This window comes from Hirundo rustica, chromosome 5, assembly GCF_015227805.2.
Source record: "Hirundo rustica isolate bHirRus1 chromosome 5, bHirRus1.pri.v3, whole genome shotgun sequence".
Lineage (NCBI taxonomy): Eukaryota > Metazoa > Chordata > Aves > Passeriformes > Hirundinidae > Hirundo > Hirundo rustica.
The window spans coordinates 11861472-11881792 of record NC_053454.1 but is presented as its reverse complement, the minus strand read 5'-3'; the positions used below and the strand labels follow the sequence as shown (position 1 = coordinate 11881792).

General features: G+C 40.3%; 1 protein-coding gene across 2 annotated transcripts in view; it reads left to right on the top strand.

The window, feature by feature from the left end:
- EVC (EvC ciliary complex subunit 1) overlaps positions 1 to 16886 on the top strand; it is a 49547-nt gene extending 32661 nt beyond the window's left edge. The window contains exons 13-21 of one of the 2 annotated variants that reach the window (XM_040065646.1): positions 5519 to 5628; positions 6288 to 6498; positions 9156 to 9362; positions 10126 to 10270; positions 11138 to 11240; positions 13198 to 13324; positions 13582 to 13675; positions 14846 to 14957; positions 15975 to 16886. In XM_040065646.1, coding sequence (XP_039921580.1) covers positions 5519 to 5628; positions 6288 to 6498; positions 9156 to 9362; positions 10126 to 10270; positions 11138 to 11240; positions 13198 to 13324; positions 13582 to 13675; positions 14846 to 14957; positions 15975 to 16056 — 1191 coding nt within the window. In that variant the 3' untranslated portion in view covers positions 16057 to 16886. Of the gene's footprint in view, positions 1 to 5518; positions 5629 to 6287; positions 6499 to 9155; positions 9363 to 10125; positions 10271 to 11134; positions 11241 to 13197; positions 13325 to 13581; positions 13676 to 14845; positions 14958 to 15974 lie in introns of both variants that reach the window. The other variant, XM_040065645.2, reaches the window with a different exon arrangement.
- Positions 16887 to 20321: the final 3435 nt, after the last annotated feature.

Genomic DNA, 20321 nt, shown 5'->3' with positions numbered 1-20321 from the left:
GGATGTGTTTCACAGATAAGAGACTCACCACAGAGCAGGGACATCTCAAGTCTGACATTTTGGTCCAAAAATGCTGTTTGTACATTCCTCTGTTGCTGCCATTGGGCACACTGTTGAGTGCAGAAACCATACCCTGGGAATTTTTCTCAGAGGATTTAAAGGATTAGTTCATCTCCAGCACTCAGCTGCTAGATAGTAGGTCTTTGGGCAGCACTGTGTGATGGATTCATTGTATGTGAATTCAGGTGTTCTGGTCGTGCTCAAACATAGGTTATTTAAATTAGAAAATTGACTTTCCATCGCTTTGTGTACCCTAGCATGCGTAATGTAAAAGAGATGACTTCCTAGCTGGAAAAAAAAAAAAATAAATAAAGGGTTTGCTGACATCATTAACAGTAATTACTGATGTATAGAACTATAGAGGAATTAACTTAGCAATGACAGAGCTCTCCCATTGGTCTCTGACTCACCAGCACTGCAGCTGGGCTTTATTCAAATACAGAAATTTCCTTGGGGGCAGACAGAGCTGTCCTAAGGACAAGCTGACTCTGCAAGATAAATTCCAAGAACAGATAAGAATTTCTCTTAGTGAAAAATTCATCTTATGATTCCTCAAGACAATATTCTGTGCAGGAGCCTAAGTACCTTTTTTAACTTAATGCTCATGGCTTTTTGGAAAGGATTTGACCTGGAAGAAATCTGCTTTATCTCCAAAGAGAGCATGCAGGGAGATAGCTATTCCACCAAAGCTAGGTTGGCAAATTTTCATCAGAAATATCACAACCCACTCTATTATGTTCAAATGCAAAGTGCATTTCTTGTCCCTTTCCTACTGTAAAAGAGCAGCATGAACATTTAAGAGATAAGATGACACTTGCATCCTACAAAAAGGAACACTTGATTTCCACTCTTGAGAAGAGATATTGGACACTTGTACCAGGTAATTATGTCATTTGGGAGATCCCATATATGTTGGAGTTCTGAGTTGGACAAAAGTTCAAAATCAACAGTCATATTGACAGGCCTTTTAAATTGTCAGGCATTTTGCAGCAGGAGATATGTCTTTCATTTGCCTCTTGATAAATATGCTATGCTAAGTGTTACACGGTCACCTGCTTTACAGGCTTGGGAAGTCTTAACGCCAGAAGAATTTTTGCCAGGGTATTTATGTGTGCTTTTCAAAGTGGCACTAAGAGATATTTTCCCTTTTTACTTGTACCATCTTTTTTTTAGATGATCTTTCCTAGCATTTATACGTCTGGAAAATGATGTCCTTTGGGTGAAAAGAATCACTTTTACAGCTGAAAAGAAAAAAAGTCAGTTTCATGTATAACTTTGCCTTGTAGGCTTGAGGATATGAGTGAGACAAATGGGAATAAATGACTAATGAAAATAAATTTTGAGTATTTCCCACATAGTCCCTAACTCATGATTTCTGTGGAGAGCAGTTTCAGGGAGCAGGCTCCTGCCCCAGGCTGACTCACTTGGCAGTCAGTGTGCATCGCACCCCATCTACAGGCCAAGACTGAGAAATCACTTTCCTTTCATTCCCTGAATAATCTATGCTAAAGATGTCAAAACAGAAAGGAGAGGAATATTCCTCACCTTTATTGCCAGAGAGTAATACTTAACTTCAGCAGTGCTTCAGAAGATCTTGTAATGGACTTGTGACCAAGCAGCAAAATATTTGAAAGCCTACAGAATAAAAATGGGATGAGATTTCCATCCATTCCCATGTCATTCCTTGACATCCAGAAAGCTGAACTGGCACCTGCTTACCAGTTTGGACATGGTGTGCATTTTATCACTTTGGTTTATTTTTTCATAGTGATTGGAATAACCCTGCAGACGTTACTTAGAACTTTACTCACCCATTTACCATCCTTCTGTCACTGGTTTTACTGATTGAATGCAGGAATCAGAGAGCCTGAGCTCTGTTCCAGCAGCTAAATTTGTGCAGCAGTATGGTTGTCCGCTCCATAGACCTGTCTTTGAGCAAACTAAGGCTGTTCCCAAGAACAGGAAAGCTTGGAGACATGCCTGGTGACTTGACCTAACATTGGAGTATTGATGCAAGCACAAAGCCTGACCTTGCCACCTGGCCTGAAGAAGTAGTTGTCTCTATTTTGCTGGTTTTCAGCCACATGCCAGCAGCCTCAACATCTCCAGAGAATCTTTGCTGTCACATTTCTGCCTCTCTGTGTGAGCTCTTCATGTATTTTGGAGGTGGAAAATACCCAGCTCTGCTCGCCCATCCTGGTGGGCAAACAGGTGTTGCTTCCAATTAAACATGCAATATCCTGTTTATTCCTGCTGATCCTTTCTATCTTAATCATCTTCCTAATGGCCTTTTTGAGACAATGGTTTAGTATTAGGTCTAATTCTCAATCTTCCTTATTTATCCTCTCATCATAAATCTTTAATAATTCCCCCTCCTTTCCTCTTCTTCTCTTACCCTTTACACCACTGAGGCACTTTTACTGTTCAGTTTAATAACTGTGCTGGAAGAATTTGTGCTGTATTCTCAGTTTCCCATTGGTCTCAGGGAAGTGCAAAAACATTTTATAAATTCTGAATATGGATTATCTCAAATGCACTCTTAATGGAAATGGTGACTCATTCTTTAGAAGGAGCCCTTCACTGCTACAGAACTAGGCTGTTTCTTCATAAACAGAAGTAAAGAACAACTACAAGAAGCACTGTCGTTATCACTGACAGTGATAGGATATACATTTGGATAGGATATACTGATAGCAAGTGAGGTGCTTGGCTGCAATATTATATTATTTACCATTCCAATTGTAATTCAAATATCATCTCCTGTGTTCTGTCTCCTGGTGATATATACCCTCATTCTGTTTGACTTGCCCTCCAAGAGCAACTTCTCAGTAAATAATCAGGTCTCCGAAAATGATGGAAACCCACATCTGAACCACAGCCAATCTCTCATTGGAAATAAAATTACTTCCAGAAAGTAAAAGGTCGTTTTCAGACTTTCTTTTAACTGCTGAAAGAGACATTAAAGTACACAATGTGATGGATCTGCAAGGCGTGTGCAGAGAGGTGTGAAACACTAGGAGCTGTATCCACCGAGCTGCTAAAGGCAAATGCTGATAACAATTATTACTTCAAGCAAGTCTTTGCCATCTGTCATGATGATACCTGGAGACCTGATAGACCTTAATTTGATGCTTGCAGCATGCAATCAGAGAAGACACTGTGCTCAGCTGTCCTCTGTGATTACCAGACTTACGTAGACTCAGATCAGTTGAGATCTGGCTACACAGGTACGTCTGAGGCTCTTGCTGAGAGCAGCCTAGTGGGTCTCCAGTGCCATGCAGTCTTCTGGGCTGTGCTTCTCATGCTCAGCTGCACTCTCCCCATCTGTCACTTGTTGTTGACTGCCTGCCCATCCTTGTCAGGCATCCTGCTCAGGAACATGTGTTTTGGTAAGGTTATCTACATGGAAAGAGGTCAGTTAGATGTGTCACTGGGTATTCTACAGAGAAAGCACTAGCCATGAAAAGAAATATGTTTTAATTCTGAAGCCAAAGGTGATGAGATTTCTGATTTTCTCTGCACTTCCCAGGGGACTTCATTCTGTGCTCACAGAGAAAGCCTCTCTCCTGCACAGATCACTGCTTCCCAACGAAAAAACTCATATCCAGCAGAGATAAATTCTAACACTAACAATTGTGCAATTATAATTTGTGCTGGTTTTAGCACCAGATGGAAACTAAACTGCAAATGAACCACTCCCCTTCCCCTGCCTGTTCCAGTAAGGGAGTGGCAAAAGCAAAGGTTATGGGTTGAGATAACAATTTACTGAAAGCACAAAGCCATGGAGTAAGAAATGCACTATAACAACAGCAATATTAGTAGCAAAAGTAAACAAAAAGAGAAGGTGTTTTGTCCAGCAAACAGGAGTTCACCACTGGGAAGAAACAAACAGATAGCTGATGCTCTCTGTAGGTCATGTCCACTTGGCTTCCCCAGACAAAGGTAATATGGAGATCATTCCCACTCACTGCCCTTGTGGCCATCAGGAGCAAAGGCAGGATGGCAAGAGAACTCCCATGGCTAACATTTCCCACATTCCCCAGCCTGAAACAATGAAAGCCAGTGACAAATAAATCCCCTGAGTCAGGCTGTGCTGCTGCTCTGCTGGGCTCCGCTCTGCATGGGTGTCTGTGCGGCTGTTTCTCCCGCCCTGCTGCTCTGGTCCTGCAGGTCGCTGCTGCTTTTCCAACCATTCTACCACCTCCTTTCAGTTCAGCTCAGCTCAGCTCTTGTCAGTGGGGCTCCCCTCAACTTCCCCCGTGGCAGCCTCTGCACTGGCTCTGTTGGTTCAGTCCTGCTGTTGATGAGCCTTGCTGCCGCTGTCCTTTCAGCACCAAGTCCTGTAGCTGCGTTCTGGAGAAAACAGGGTGGGGAGCAGGGGTGCTGATGGGGGCTGGATCTGCAGGGGCTGATGCTGACACCTTCCTGCTGGAGACAGAGGCAAAATGGTGCCCACTTCTGAGGGGCGTGCTCATTTTCACCCCAGAACCACCCCCACATTTATGATGTGAGTGGTATAGAATAACAACTTGGATGTGCCCACACAGCACTGAGCTTCACCCCTCCTGCAACCAGGACAACATCTAATCCCTTGCTGGACATACTGATCTAGTGAAATCCACCTGTCTGCCATAATTGAAAATTTAGTCCCTCATGTTCTGAATGACGTTGGAACACAAAGTGAAACTCAGACACCCTGGGTATTATATTTAATATAGGGCTCTGGATACATCAGCAGGTAATCTGCTTTTATTCAGCTGTCAATAGCCTAAAATACACTGTTATCTAACAGTAAGAGTTGGAGCCTTGCAAATATTTTTGCTTATGACTTACTATTCCTTAAATACTGACAACGTACTAAACAAAATCTTAAATCCATATTTTCAAAAGTTTAATTTACAGCCTAATGGCAAGTCATCAAAATTCATTTAAAGATTAAATTCTTCAAACTAAATATCACTGTGAAGGAGCTGTAAACTTGCAGTCCGTATACTCACCTAATCACAGAATCTCCATTTCCAACTATTAGCACTGTTTACTGTGACAGAACTGTGATGGAAGATGATATCTTTATTTTGTTCGGTGAAAAATAAAAACTACATTCTGTACTAGTGAAAAGAAAAAAACCAAAAAGCCCACTGCAACCTGCTGATAAGAGTCAATGCAGTATTTTGGACATATTGTAATTTTTTCTTGATCCCCTGTTGATGAAACAAAAAAAATCTGTAGGGGACACAGCTCAGGGCTGATCCAAACCAGCATTTCTTTTCAGTGAGTTTTGTTTAAGATTTTGATAATTGAAAAACAATATTAGTAAGCTGAATCATTTTAATTCAGCATGAGTTTGTTTTTGAAAGCGAGGGATGATTTTTTTAGCAAAATAAACTGATGCTTCTTTATGCAGTAACTGGCTGAAATCAGCGTATCTTATATTTGTAATTCTTTTCCCTGCTTTTAGCTGTGGATAACGGAATATGCTCTGGCTGCTGTGATGCAAAAGCACCTCTCTGAGAAACAAGAGAAGATAATTCAAGGTGTCGTAAGCAGACTAGGATGCCTCAGTGATGAGTAAGCAAAGTTCCATCAGTGAGCAGTGGGGTATAAAACTTTACTGTTGCATGCCCAGATAAAAACCTGTGTACATTACCTTCTGGAAAACAGTGTTGAGGGATTATTAGCACCTTCAGACAGAGAGGCAATTGCTCCAGATTTTTGTCTGAATATCAAAAGCAAATTTTAAAAAAGAGACGAAAATTAGAAATTAGAAAAAATAGTCTTATGTGATTTGTCGTTGGTGTGCTTTGTGAGTATTGGCTGTGGTTTCTAGTCTTGAACCAGGCTCTCTCTGCACTCCCTATGTCACTGTGGAGTTGCATTTTCTGCAAGATAAAATGCTCCTTCCAGCAACATATAGATGTTTTATTATATAAATATATAATATATATAGATGTTTTATAGATGTTTGGTTTAGATAATATATAGATGTTTTATTTTAGCAACATGTTTTGTTTCTGTTTTCATTTTAATTTAACTTCAGAACTGGAAGTGTAACACAGCAGTACCCATTCTTTACGCTGAGCAGCTTTCCAAGGCATGCTTTGTACAAAAAGACATTGCACAGAGTGAAGAATAACTCTTGTCACCTTTAACCAATGACTTTGTTGAACACAGGTGTGTCAAACCAGCAAGCAGCTTCACTGATGGATTTTCAATGGTCCTTTTTACAGGTCTGTTAGCTATATATTGCAGAAGCACCGACTTCTTCTGTGCTCAGTAGTCAGAAGTTCAACTTTCCGAAGAGTGGGAATGGCAGCCCTGGCACGCATGCGACTGTCCAGGAAGAAGAGCTCACTTCAGGAGCTGAGAGAGCAACTTACCCTGCAGAAGGGATCCTCCCTGTGCCAAGATGAGGACCAGTGGCAGTTACAGAAGGCAGTGGTAGGTACAGTGTCCAGGTGGGTTATCTCCAGAGGTCTCATATGCTGTGATATTTGGCATTAGAAGTAGCCATGGCAGATCTAAACCAAAAAAAACCCCAAAAAAACTGTTCAAGCTCCAAGGAGAAAGGAAAATGTTCTCTGTCAAAACATTGCTGGCATAGGAGTTCCCTGAGTATGCCTGTTGTAATTTGGGCAGGCGTTTTAAAATCCCTTATACTGTATCGAGTGTATAGACATCTGTGATATGTGTTATCCTAGCAAGCTTATTTAGCAATTTATTTATATGAAGATACTAATGCAAGAAGACAAGGATGCCAACATGTATAAAGGACTACTGCAAAGCTACTGCTTCAGGGTAAGAGAAGCTCCTACTAATTTTGCTGGGGATCGTAATATGCATATGAGAAGTTCTTACTGGAGCATTAGGAGAAACTCTGACTTGTACCACAGCTAGCAAGTTCTTCTATACTGTGATAATTTTTCATTCTTTTTTTTCTCTCTCAGTCCATAGGAAGATCAGCATCCATTCCCAATCCTCCCAAATTACCTGGCTATTGTAGGTCAAGAAGACAAAAGAAAGTTTAAGGGATTTTTAGACAGGATGTTCCCATAGGACACTTTCACATCTGTTTGTGACTGGTTTTTAGTGTTGATCTATTATGTGTTGTTGGTTATTTAATTACCTGCATTGGATATTTATGTAGAACAGCGCCACATTTCATATTTCAACCTCTGACAACCCTCCCAGCAGGTGTCAGGGATAGCTCTGCCCAACCCACTGCTGCTGCACATGTGGCTTGAACCCATCAGACACTTTGCAGCTCTATGCTTCATGCTGTTGCCATGTAATTAGCTGAGAGGTAAAATTCTGTACCCCTCTAATTTGGATTTGCATAATATAAACCCTTAATCTCCATGTGGAAGAGGAATAAGGAAAATCTGTGTCCTACTGTTTTCATATCTGAAAAATGTCAGTTGAAGCAGTTTCTTTTAAGTTTGAAAATCTCAAAAACTCATTAACCTTCAGAAGAAATTAAATATAAAATAATAAAATACAGATGCATATCACTGCATTCCTCCTGCTTTCTGCTACTCCCTCTCACTTAGCTCACATGGAGGCATTAATTGATGTAATCACTGGTTCCCTAATGAAAATTAAATGTCCTCAGGTATTAGTGTTCCTTTGGCTTCTCTCCATTACAGCCTCTTTCCAAGTCCAGCTAAAACCCATCTCACAAGGGAGTGCCTAAAACTACACATGTAAGATTCTTGCTGCTGAAAAAGTAGGGCATAGGTGTGGAACTGGGAGAAGTCCAGAGAGAAAAAACGTGTTACAACCAACCTCCAAAACTAGAACCAATCTATAAGGAGTTCAGGAAGAGGTTAATCTACAGACACTCAACCAGATTTTTAGGCATACTGTGTTGTTTTACCCAGACTTAATTTTTGCTTGGGCCAGTTTTATACTGGTGAACAATGTCATGTCTATCCATTGATTTCATATAGAATGTAAAATGACTAATGAATCCTAGTTTGGGAATAATCACATGACATTGAGGCTCTAAAAAATATGAGAAACAGCTTAATGACATTCCAACCTTCTCAAAAACCTCAAAACATATGTCTTAGCTATAAATATAACGTCAGAACAACCCAGCATTAATAAGAATATTTCTACAGATGAATGTTCTTTTTCTACTTGCATTTCTTATTTCCAAGAAGGCATCAAATAGGTACTGTCACATCGCCCAGAATATTTTAATGTTATTCAGGCTTAAATGAGTATATAAATGTAAGAAAGACATCAAAAACAGAATAGAAGGCCATCTATGGCAGACTGCCACTCTTAATGATGACAGAATGGGCCATGCAGATAATACTGTTGATTATATAAGAGAGCTTAGATGAAAAGTGTGCATTTTTCATGCACAAAAATGGAGACAAGGATGGTCCAAAGACCTCAAAGAACTTGAACTCTTTAGCCTAAAAAACAGGTGTCTTCTGGAATATCATAGGTTTTAAAACTGGCATCAAATATGTGAATAGAGAACCATTTTTCACATTTCTAATGGAAGAAGAGAGCATCTAGCAATGTTACCAGATGGCAGGTTCAAAATTAAGAAACAGGATAAGATAATAAGAGAAGCTTTAGAACTCAGCACCCGAGGATGTTGTGCAAATGGTTTTCAAATGTAATTACACACCTTCGTGACCTGTCCCAAGGGCCATTGGTACTCCCAAGGGCATTGCTATTCCTAAGTACTGACAAATCCCAAATTTTTCTCAAGTAGACCACACAAACTGTGCAAGTATTCCTGGTGCATAACTGTACTTGCCTTGCTCCTGTGCAGTTTATCAAGGCATCCACAATTATCCCTTACTGGACTCAGGACATTTCACATACATGTGAATACATCACTTAGAAGTGACTAAAAGGACAGAGTGCAACTTTTACTGTACGTATCATGGCAGAGGCTATAGTTCAGTTGCAAAGACAAGTGTGTTAAATCACTGTACAGACTCCCTCTGTAAATTATAGTATCATAATTACTAAAACTGTAACATTCTGAATGGGTGCAGGACTTTCTTTCAAAGTGAAGCTGGCTACAGTTAATGTATTTAATTGGAAGTGCTCTCTTATTGTCTGATTACCAGGAGTCCCACATTCGTGAAGAGGAGGAGAAGCTTGAGGAAGAAACACAAGAAACCCATTTAGAATTTCATCAGCAGCTAGTCACAGAAATCCAAGAAGCTCTTCAGTTTCTTCAGCAGCACATGGAGCAGGTGATTGGGCAGACACTGCTGCAGTATGCCCGAGGGGAAACTGAAAAAAAGAGTTCAGATGATGGACAGGACTTCAAGGTATGGAAATGGTTTTCCCAACAAAACAAGGGCTACCTTGCACAGATGGAAGGCAATTTAATATATGCACTAATGTATGCCTGGAAGTATCAGCAGAAGACTGTTAGGACCTGTGTTAAAACTGAGCATAATTTGCAAAGTATTACAAGCTAACACTTATGTAGCAATTCAGTATTTGCTACAGCAGCCAAAACAGGTTTTATTAAGTCAAACACTGGAACAGGAAAAAACTTGTCACAACTCTTGATGCCAGAGAATAACAAAAAGAAGAAAGAAATGGAGATACTTATCTATTAATAAAGGGTTTGTGACTAATTAATGGTGTTTGTATACTAACAGCTTAATATTAATTCATAGATAAATAATTAAATAAAATTAAGTATTACATCGTAGATTAATAATTTTTTTTCCAAAGTAAATATTTGGATTTTCAGTGTAATGGAAAGTCACAGCAGAGCTGCACACAGATTAGCTTGCTTTGCTGGCAGTCGGCTTGACTGTTAAAATGGACTGTAGAGATTGAATGGATAGGGGAACGACCCCTTCCCAGATGGAGATGAGGCAGATTAGAAAGATTTTGCTGCAATTTTTCATGCTGAAATGTTGCGTGGTTTCAGTATCTCAGTCTGCCCCATTTTTAAAGCCACATTTTAAATTCACAATTTTGTGTGCATATACCAAATTAGGTATGGAGGTTTTTTTAAACAGATCAAAGCAATTTTGGGCTTGGAAAATGAATTGTGACTTGTACCGTGTGATACAGGAGAGACTGGTGGAATCTGCTGTTGAAAGTGTGTATGGGACCAGCAATAATATCAGTAGACTGGTGCAAAACTACTACCAGCAATTAGGAAAAATCACAGAAGGCTATGAAGGAAAAAAGCTTCAACATCTGAAATCCTTACAAGGTTCGTATGACAATTCTGTCTCTCAGTGACAGTGCTTAATGTAAGACTAGAGGATTTTGCTTCTTCTGGCATTCCTTGGCCTAGTAAATCTGAATTTAGTCTGCCTGGCACAGCCCCAGAAGCAAAGGTGGAGAGTACCTCCCCTGGCACAGCCAGCCCAGCCCAGCCCAGAGTACATTCAGTAACTGCTCCCTGATGGTGCAGCTGGTGGGAAAGGTGCCTGTCAGCCTCTCTGAGTGTTCAGAAAAGGCTGGATGCTCCCCAGATGAAGGTTATGTACCCTGATCTGTTACAAACCCATCCAACTCTCTCCTGTTTAATTTAAAAAGAGTGGTGCAAGGTCCTGTCTGTCAGATGTGCCCAAGCCTTGCTGCCAGGCAGGACTTCGGGGGCAAGAGTCAGGAGTCTGGTCAGTAAATAAGCACTCAGTCACAGAGTGTGAGCATATGCAAAAGTAACCAGAATAGTTTCCTGTCAGTTGAGGGGACATCTTGTGAAGCTGAGCATTCCCAGGAATAAGTCACCTCTGAGTGGAAGGTTTTCTTTATATTGCATTTTTTGTTTAGATATTAGAGTTCTTGCTTAAGGCATCAACGTTTTTTAGAAAATGTCTGCTTTGAATTCCATGTTAATCAGTTAGCCTAGTGGGAGAAGTAGGTAAACAGGAATTCAGTGACATTCCTATCTCAGCCAAAAGTATTCTCTTTGCAGCAGACTTTGGCAGAGTGTGTAAGAAGTACTTGATATCCCTAAGGAGCAGTAAATTTGGAGACTACCTACAATCATGATTAATTTGTGATGAAGGTTGTCACAACTCTGAGTTTTTAAGTTTGAGCAGAAAATTTTTCAATAACATTATTTCAGCAGAAAGAAATGAAAGGATCAGACTGAAGAATAAAGAGAATGAACTGGAATTGAAAGAAAAACACACCAAAGACCTCCTAAATGTGTCATCCACGGTTCACCAAAGGTTAGACCAGGCAGCAGCACTGCTGTCTATTTAAACTTTGTGAGTGATTGCAGATCTATATAAATGTCTAGCTGAATAAATGTCTTGAGTTTGCATTTTATGCTTGTCTTTGATGGAAAAGAAATACCTATTGCCAATTCATGTCTGCCCTTTGATCTCAGAGAATTACTTTCTTATTTAATAAACTTTTTGATGGTCATTAGTTACAGATTGAAGAACTATACTTAGGCAGTTTGAAAAGAGAGAATGAAATACAATGCCAAAACAGGCCAAATTTTAAAAGAAATTTAACATAAATGTAGGATGGGAGCGAATGCTGAATGTAATTCATTACATGCCATCCTTTATACTTAGAACATCAAAAGTGTTTGTTAGTTTGCTGTGGAGAAAACATATACCATAATGAAGAGAAAATATTTGAAGCCCAAAAAATACTCAGAAGGGATGAAGGCTTCAGTGAATGCCTTGAAAAATCAAGATTACTTGCACTGTATTTAGAGTCCCTCAAATGTTAGTTAAATAAAAATCATATTTAAGTAATTGCTGATTTAATGAAACTTAAAAGTCCAGATGAAAAGCACTGCAATAAAAAGAAGTTGTCGTAAAAATCTCTATGGCTTCTCATGTACATGATACATTTTTGTAATAATTTTATGTCTTTGCTCTTGGTTTATTATCCAGAAAAATACAACAGCTGCAATATTGACATTGTAAAGAGGTTAAATCTTTCTTTAGACATTCTGTTTCTTCTAAATTAAAAGATATCATTGACCACTTTTTCATCCTTGTTTTAGTTATTAAAGAAATAGATTTGTGTAATAAAGAGTTTTATAAAAGATCTGTTAGTTATTTATTATCAAATTTATCATTTATTATGGCATACAAATTCACTTCTAGCTGTTGTCTCATTTCTTTTTCTCCTGCAATCTATTCTAGTATCTTAAAACAAAATATATTGAAATTTGCCTTCGCAAGCCGAAGTGTGGTATCGAAGAATGTAACTATGCAGCATCTAAGCTGATCTCATAATCATCAGTAATCAAACCCATTTTCCTATTGCCATTATGATTTCTTTTATGGTCTGGCCCTTTGTAAAGTAATGACAAAGTTTACATTAATTTGTCTAACTCCTATGAACTCCTATGACATTGTTTTATTTTTTATTTCCTTTTGCCCTTGGTGCAAGGTTAGGAGTGTGAGTTCAAAAAGCAAATGTTGAAAGGTAACCTCTGTAAGCAGTGACCATTACAATAGCAATTTCATTAAGTGTAAATGTCAGAAACAATTTGTGTTACCTCCTTCCCTGAAGAATTTGATGGGTGATTGGCAGCAGTGCTTTAAGGTAGATCAAGCAAGAAAACAGAAGAAATACAGATGCAGCAAAGTTGTAGCCATTCAGGTTGTACTGTATTAATAATAATCCTTAACCAGAAACGTACAACAAATGAAGAATACAGTTGTTAATGCTTTCAGTTGCCAAGTTTTGAATTACCCTGTTGATGGCTCAGTCTGGTACTGATGGTGGCTCAGTCAGGTACTGAAGAGCCCTGGATGAAATGCCTAATTCTTAATCCCTTATCCTCACACCTGATCTTTGAACAGCTTGACCCTTTGGCAAGCAGACAGTAAAACTGACCCTAGAAACATGCAATGGTTTTGAAAGCAGGCTTCGATGTTAGAGCTGAATTCCAGCTCCCAGAGTCCAGGCATGGACACTGCAAACTCATGTAATTCCTACCTCCAAAAGGACCATGTGTTCTATGGACAGCCAAGGCAGGTTATTAAAATAAGCAGATCTAAAAATCAACCACAAAATTTTCTGTCCCAGCAGAAAGTGGCTGGGTCAATACTGTTAATGAGCCCTTCTCTTGACAAAATCTTCTAAACTGACTTTGACAGGATTGTATTCTTCCCTTGCACTGAACAGCATTTATACATTCACATTTCTCTTGACCAGGGTAGTGCTACAGCAAAACAAGATTTTGGCTCAGTTTGAACTGCGGCAGCAAATTCGTCTGGAGTCTCTGAAACAGAAGCTGCTGGGATTGCACTGCCTAGGAGCTGAGTTGGAGAGTCAGCTAAGGGTAAATCAGGGTAAAATGGTTCCTGGATCTGAAGCATTCATTGGAAAAACATGGGACAGATTGTGAGAGTCTCTTCGCTACCCTAGTTGAAATCAGTGCTGAGATTCGTAACTGTCTTGTAGGAACACTTCCCTGGTTGTTTCCCATATTGTTTCCTGTGTTTCTGCAGTGATGTATCTGTTTTCTTGTGCCACATGTAATAACCCAGAATTGAGCTGTGTTGTGTCGAGTGATTGCTGCTTTGTCCTTGCATGCAGGAAGCAGAGCAGGACTTTGTGAGTGAGTTGGCTGTGCTGACCCGAGTTCCACTGACTGTGAAGAAGAAGCCTTCTAAAAGGAGCAAGCCAGCAGGTTGGTACTATCCTGAATTGTTCAAAAAAAAACCCCAAAAACCCACATAATACACAAATCAGTGCAGATGTTGCAGTATAACACATTGGAGTTTCAGGAGACATTTTTCATCAGTTCAGTTTTCCTAATTGGGATGTAGAAAATTAATGAAACCTTTCAAGGTTAACCAGTTCTCCAGCAGCACAGCCACAAACAAGTGTGACCTCTGCTCACTCCAGAGCAGCCTTTAGCTGGTAGATTACATTGTGTCCACTGAGGTAAAGCTTTGCCCTGTTGAAACCAAAACATTTTTCATTACTTTGTCATACCCATTAGAAACTACTCTGTTCACCTCAATTGCTGAATCCATGGGAGAACAGCAGAGTTGAATCACCCAGCTTCCGTTCTCCTGGCAGAATCGAATTGCCTCCCACACATGTACGAATCAGGAAGCTTGATCTCTTTTCATGAATTTACTGTAGTTTTAACAAATCATACTGATTCATTCTTCAGGAGATACGTAGGGACAAATTTCTAGAACAGCAGTCGTATTTCCTAGTCCACATTTCAGATGCAGTGTGCAAGTGTCATCCTTTCAGCCATGCAATCTTTCTGTCATTATCAGAATGAGACATGGCATTACATTTGAAAGATGCTGAAAGGCAAGATGGGTGCCTGAAAGGGAAAAGCAGCTCACTCACCTGCACAGTTTTGGAGGCTCTCTCCGCAGCTGTTGCTTCTCAGGCAGGATTGTTTGCCTTGGTTGGCAACATGACTGTGTGGACATGTGGAAGCTTAGTTCAGGGCCCTAAAAGCAGTGAATTTTTAACATCATGTTGTTCTGATTCAAATCACTCAGAAATATGAACTGGCTTTTCTTCTGTTTGGTGGTAATAAAAAGCCATTTTCAGTTACTTGCTAAGAAAATACATGTTAGGGCTTTCAACTGTTGCAACACATGGAAACTTACTTCAGAGTTCAGCAAGTATGGCAGTTCACAGTCTGCTGTGTGAGAGCTAACCAGTGGTAAAAAAGCAGTATGCTGGGCTAATGTAAAGTGGGGTGATTTCCTTGGAATAATAATAGTGTATAAAGTGATAGAGTGTAAATTTTTGCTTTAGGTTAATCAAAACCAAACAAGCTCTACTATATGTGATTTTTTTTTTTAATACACTGCATTTGGCAATTCAGGTGTAAAAGCAAATTCCAAAAGACAGATCTTCCAGTCACCTGAACCAGCAGAAAAAGATGATTCTCATGAATATATTCAAGAGCCCCATGGAAAAACTTCTGGCTTATGCAGGTATGTTACAGACTAAAAATATGGTATGTGAAAAGCTATTTATAAAAAAAATCCTTTTTTAAATATAAAACTGCAAAATCTACTTCTTAAGAAGGTATGTCACTCAAACTCAAAACATAATGCCTGCACTAGCTGAGTCTCCTTAATATTTACTTCTCATATGTACCTTTTTTACCCCATAATCTTTTTTAAAGTTGGGAAATTCATCTGTATTTGCTTGTCTGTACTGCTGTGTATTTTATAAATAGCTTTGATTAAAGGTAGAGAAATGAAAAATACTGTTTCAAAATTTCCTTTATTTAGTTTTATTTAGACCTGAGTCACAGGCAGCATAAATCAGCAGGGACAAGTGAATTCAATGGAAGTAGGCTGAAATGTAGCAACCAAAATATGGTCTGTCGTATGTGGGCTTTCAACTTCCACCTTTCTTTCAGGAATAAAGGCAAGCGCCAGTCTTTGGCTGATGTGGGTAGCAGCTCTGACAATGATTTTCTTGATAGATGTTTCAGTAGGCTTATGCTGGGGTGCTAACAAGAGGAGAAGAAATGGCTACAAACCTGAAAGATGCCAGCTGATTACTATGGGCAGATCAAACCAGCCAGCTGGTCGATGCAGCTTGATATATTGAGCAGAGAAAATCCTGCTGACAGGCAAAGCAAACAGTTGGTTCTCAGGAGCCACAGGCCTTTGGGGTAAAGTATTTATCCCCTGAGTGACCTCAGCCTGGGACTGACTTCAGGAGATGGCTCCTTTCTGATGGCATCAACCCTTTTCACACTCTCCTTTCCCACAGCCAGCAAGGGATGCGTGTGTAGGGAGCAGGGACCCAACAAAGGAACGTTTATGTTTTTGCAACTTTGTTTTGGCAGACTCAACAGAGGCAGCTGAAACCAGTGAGTGCAGAAGTTATATAGCAAGCGCCTTTCTTTTACCAAAATTAATTTAGTTTAAGAGGAAAGTATAGCATTTTAAAAACTGTCCACATTTTTGTTTTCTTTTTCTTATTTATTCTTTCAGAGAGATGTCACAGAGTTCACATGAAGGGGAGACTGAACCAAGGAAAAACTCAAAGATGTTAAAAAAGAAAGGCAGCAGGTAGTAAAAGCTTTTGTCTGAGCTGTCTGAACACAGTGTACCAAGGCATTCTTCTGGGGAATCTCCACAGCTATAGGTACTTACTGAGCTGCTTTGCTGAGGAACAACGGAGGAAATCAATAATAACCCATAAATCTTTTGTAGCTGCAGAGCAAGAATCAATCCAAACTTACTTTAGCTGTTAATAAAACATCCCTCTTGGTTTTGGTAAGGGAGCAAGGAAGTGTTTAATACAAGCTCTTTGAGACTGATATGCTGGGGAGACAGTTTTAGATTTGGAATAAACCTGAGGAAAGTGCACTTGTAGGAGAACAGATGCACACTGGGCTCAGGTCAGTGTACCTCAGTAAGGTTTCATCACAGTGGTGATGTATTGTTTACTTTTGAGCCTGAGATATGGTATATTGAGTCTTTTTTTGAATGCTACTTTGGCCTAACAAAAGAGATAAAAATGTAGAGAATATGTAAACAGACTTCAGATGGTACTGATATATCAAAAGATGACACTTGGTCTCTCTTTTGTAAATTTTTGTGCTTCCAGTCCTAAGCATGCTTTTTAAAATTTGTACAAAGATTTTTATATATGTATTTCTCTGCCTTTGTCTTAGAATTCAAATTGTTACTTTTAGAGAAAATGAGAGAAAACTGGTTTACTCTTTCACTTTTTATACTTCGGTTTCTAGTCTTCTTCCGTAAGTGCACCCTTTGTTTCCAATATACTTTGTTAGGCTCATTACATTTCCTATGGGAAATTCTTGTTGTGCAAAGCAGTTAATTCTTACTGGCTGTACAGAGCACCTGTATTGTGTAATAAATTGCCCCACTTAAAAAATCCTACAGCTTTGATGAAGTGGGAGTATTCTGCCTTTTTAAAAATAAACACATTTTGCTAATGAAAAGGCTGTCCTTCGGTGGAGGATGGAAAGTGCTACATCAGTTACACAGTTTGCCTCAGACAAAAGGGCTGCCTTACAAATTCACCAGGCCTGTTACACACATGTGTTAAATGGTTAATTTTCGTCTCAGTTGTAAAAACAAAATTCTAAATTGTACCCTTTCAAGCTTTTGATTCTGGTGTTTTACCACTTCGGCTCTAGGGTATCTCTGCCTTCCCAGTGTGGACATTTTAGTTGGGGCTTGGTTTTCTTTCTTTCTTTGTTTTTGTGGTTTGTTGTTTGTTTGTTTGTCGGGGGTGGGGTTCTTTTGTATTTTTTTTTTATTTTGTTTGGTTTGAGTTTTTTGTTTTATTGTGGGGGTTTTTTTGTTTGGTTGGTTGGTTTAGGTTGGGTTTTCTTGTAACAGCAGCAGCGTATTCACGTTGGCTGGAGCACGTTTCACTCTGCAGCGCTCTCTGTACACACGGCGCCGGGAGCTGTTACCGTCAGAGCCGATGATGCTCTAGCCCCAGGGCAGCTGTAGCTCCTGCCACACTCAGGGTGCAGCAGAATCCCCCGAGCGGGTTCTGATTGCCCGAGCGGGCTCTCCTCTGCCGTGCTTTGGCCAGACCGCGCTGAAATGGCTTTTGCGCTGCATTAGGAAAGAAGAAAGTCGGGGTTGTCCCAAAAGCAGGACAGCAGTGCCCTCTCCCGGGCAGCTGCCGGTGTTGGCATCCCCTCGCTGGAGGAGGCGGGCAGGGAGCTCTGCCAAGGAGCCGGGGATCCGCCCGAGTGCCCCTAGGTCCGGGTACGGGCATCTCCCGACCTTCCATCTGCCTGACTTTCCTGGCACGGAGGTTCTGCAGACCTTTCTTTTCTCCCACAGTCACATTAGCAATCTCCTGCCAAAACACCCCCTGCTCTTGTCCCCGTTAGTGATTTCCCCTTGAGTTTCCCCGTGGATACACCGAGTTCCTGTCAAATGTCACGTGCAGATGGACATAGTGTGACACTTGCCTTCACTGTCAGTGAGGCAGACATTGAACAAGACAGGGTTTAACTGGACTGAGAAACAAGTAAAGAAAATGCCAAACAAAACTCAGAGCAGTTGCTTTTGCAGTTAATACTGTTGGATTTTTATGTTATGTTAGAGAATCATAGTCTTGGACTAGGGGAAAATGGGATACCTAGGCAGCAGTCACAGCTCAAAACACTCAGTTTATAGTGTAAATCTTTAAAGCACCCTCTTTATTCTGGAAAGGATAACGTGGAGGTTTGATCATACTTTACAGGTACATATCAAAAAAGCTGCAGAAATTTTGGGGAAAATGTCATACCTTTTTCTTCCTATTTTTAAACGTTTTAAACGTGTTCTATCTCCCGTACACCCCTCTCCCAGCAGCCCTCACTGCCATCACTGAAATTTATCTGGAAAGTTTGTGGAAAAGATCATCGCGACCGTGATGAATGACTGTCCTAAAGTCAGTTTGTTTAGATGAGTGAGGTTTATTTTTTTACCAAGAATAGATGGGCAAGGACTGATAGCTTAGTAGTAAGTGCAGAGGGAAGGAAATAAGGAACAGAGCATGGTGCATTCAGACATCCCTGATTTTTTAAGGGAGGTGAAAATTCAGATGCAAGCATTGAATTTGTGGACACTTCCTTACACAAATTTTAAAAAATGCAGAATCCAGTGTTCTGCTGAGCCTGGTATAAATTTTTTTTGTACCTAGAGCTCCTTGACAATGACACAGGATTAAGATACAACTTGAATTAAATCACTGTTATTCCAGACTGATGTTCTAATAATGCAGTTGTCTCTATCATGCAGATTTGTGATATTTCTAATATTTAATTTTTTTTAATGTGACACCTACAGTGTTTTTAGTGCCATTGTATATTTAGATAGACAGATAGATGAATATCTGTGTAGATACTCTGAACTCCAAAAGTTTTTCTTGGACAAATGTTTGTCAAGAAGAGGAAACCATGGCAAGCTAGTGAATCCTGCTTGCCACTCCCTTGGGTTTTAAAGCTGTTGCCATGTGAGCTCTTTGAGAACCATGCCAGGTCTAAAAGGCAAGACATAGCTGGTGCCAAGAGGACTAGATCAACACTTTGCCGTTGTTCATTAGGATGTGCATTTCCTTGCTCCAGGAAGCCATTAGAGGCAGGATTTCACATGGGTTTAAAAGCACCTTGGCAAGTGTATGGCAAACAAATTAACTGAGAGCTACAGAGTACAAAGATGCTGCTGCTTCTCAAGAAATTACAAAGCATTGAAAATTAAGCAAACACTCCGAGGAGGATTAGTTTTGTATGCTTGCTCTTCTGACCTCCTTCAAGCTTGTGTTGTTGGCTACTGGAACCCAGAGCAGGTGGTCATCTGACCTGGTCTAGTCTGAGATTTTAGTTCTTGAGGACAAAGACCAGTATATTGCCAAGAGAAACACTTAAAGGCTGGGACAGCTGTCAGTTTTGGTACAGTCTTAGCATCGTAATTAGTAGGCTTTGCTATAAACACTAGAATTTAAACATGTAACTGTATTGCTCTGGTAGCAGACAAGCTGTAACATGAGACAAACTGGTCCAAAATACACTCAGAAAACAATTCATGAATCCAGCCTTCCCTTTCACATCATTTGATTAACAAAGATAATTCCCAGGCTGGTCATAGGGACTAATTTTCAGCAGACTATTGCAAATAGCAATAGAGAAGAGCAGTTTTACATCATTAGAGCTACATCAGGTATTGAAAGGTCTTAGCCTGCTGCAGATTTTTAGAAGTTTGGCTATTCAGAAAGCCCGAAAGCTCTGCATTGCTTCCAGCTGTGGTTGAGATAACAGCAGCTCCTCACCAAGTTCACATCGCCCAGCTTGGTGCTCCTGCAAGGGAGCAAACTCAAGTGCAGTCTCCTATTCTGCAGCATGCACTCAGGATCACCACCTAATCCACATTTTCTCCACTGGCAGCGTTTTATATTTTTAAGGACAGGTTAGTGATGTAGGGGCAGGGACGTTGCTATGAAATAGACTCCAGGTGGTAAGAGAAGCACCCCTTTCTTTGCTCTGTTTTGCCGTCCGTGGGCAATGGCACATGCCATCTCTGATGGACTCACAGTAACCATCCAGGTGAAGCATCCTTCAGCTCACCTGGTGAGGCACCGCTCAGGATCCATGGGCTTCCTGCGGGCTGCCCCTCAGCAATGCCGTGGCAGGAGCAGCCAGGCTGCAGGGGCTTCGGCTGCTTCTTCTTGGAGACATCACAGGAGAGTCACATTGACCTGACAGACACAGTCTTGTTCACACAGGAGCACTGAACCATGAAATGCCTCTCAAAACACCCACATGTATTTATTCACAGACACTTCACTTCAAAAAAAATAAATGCATG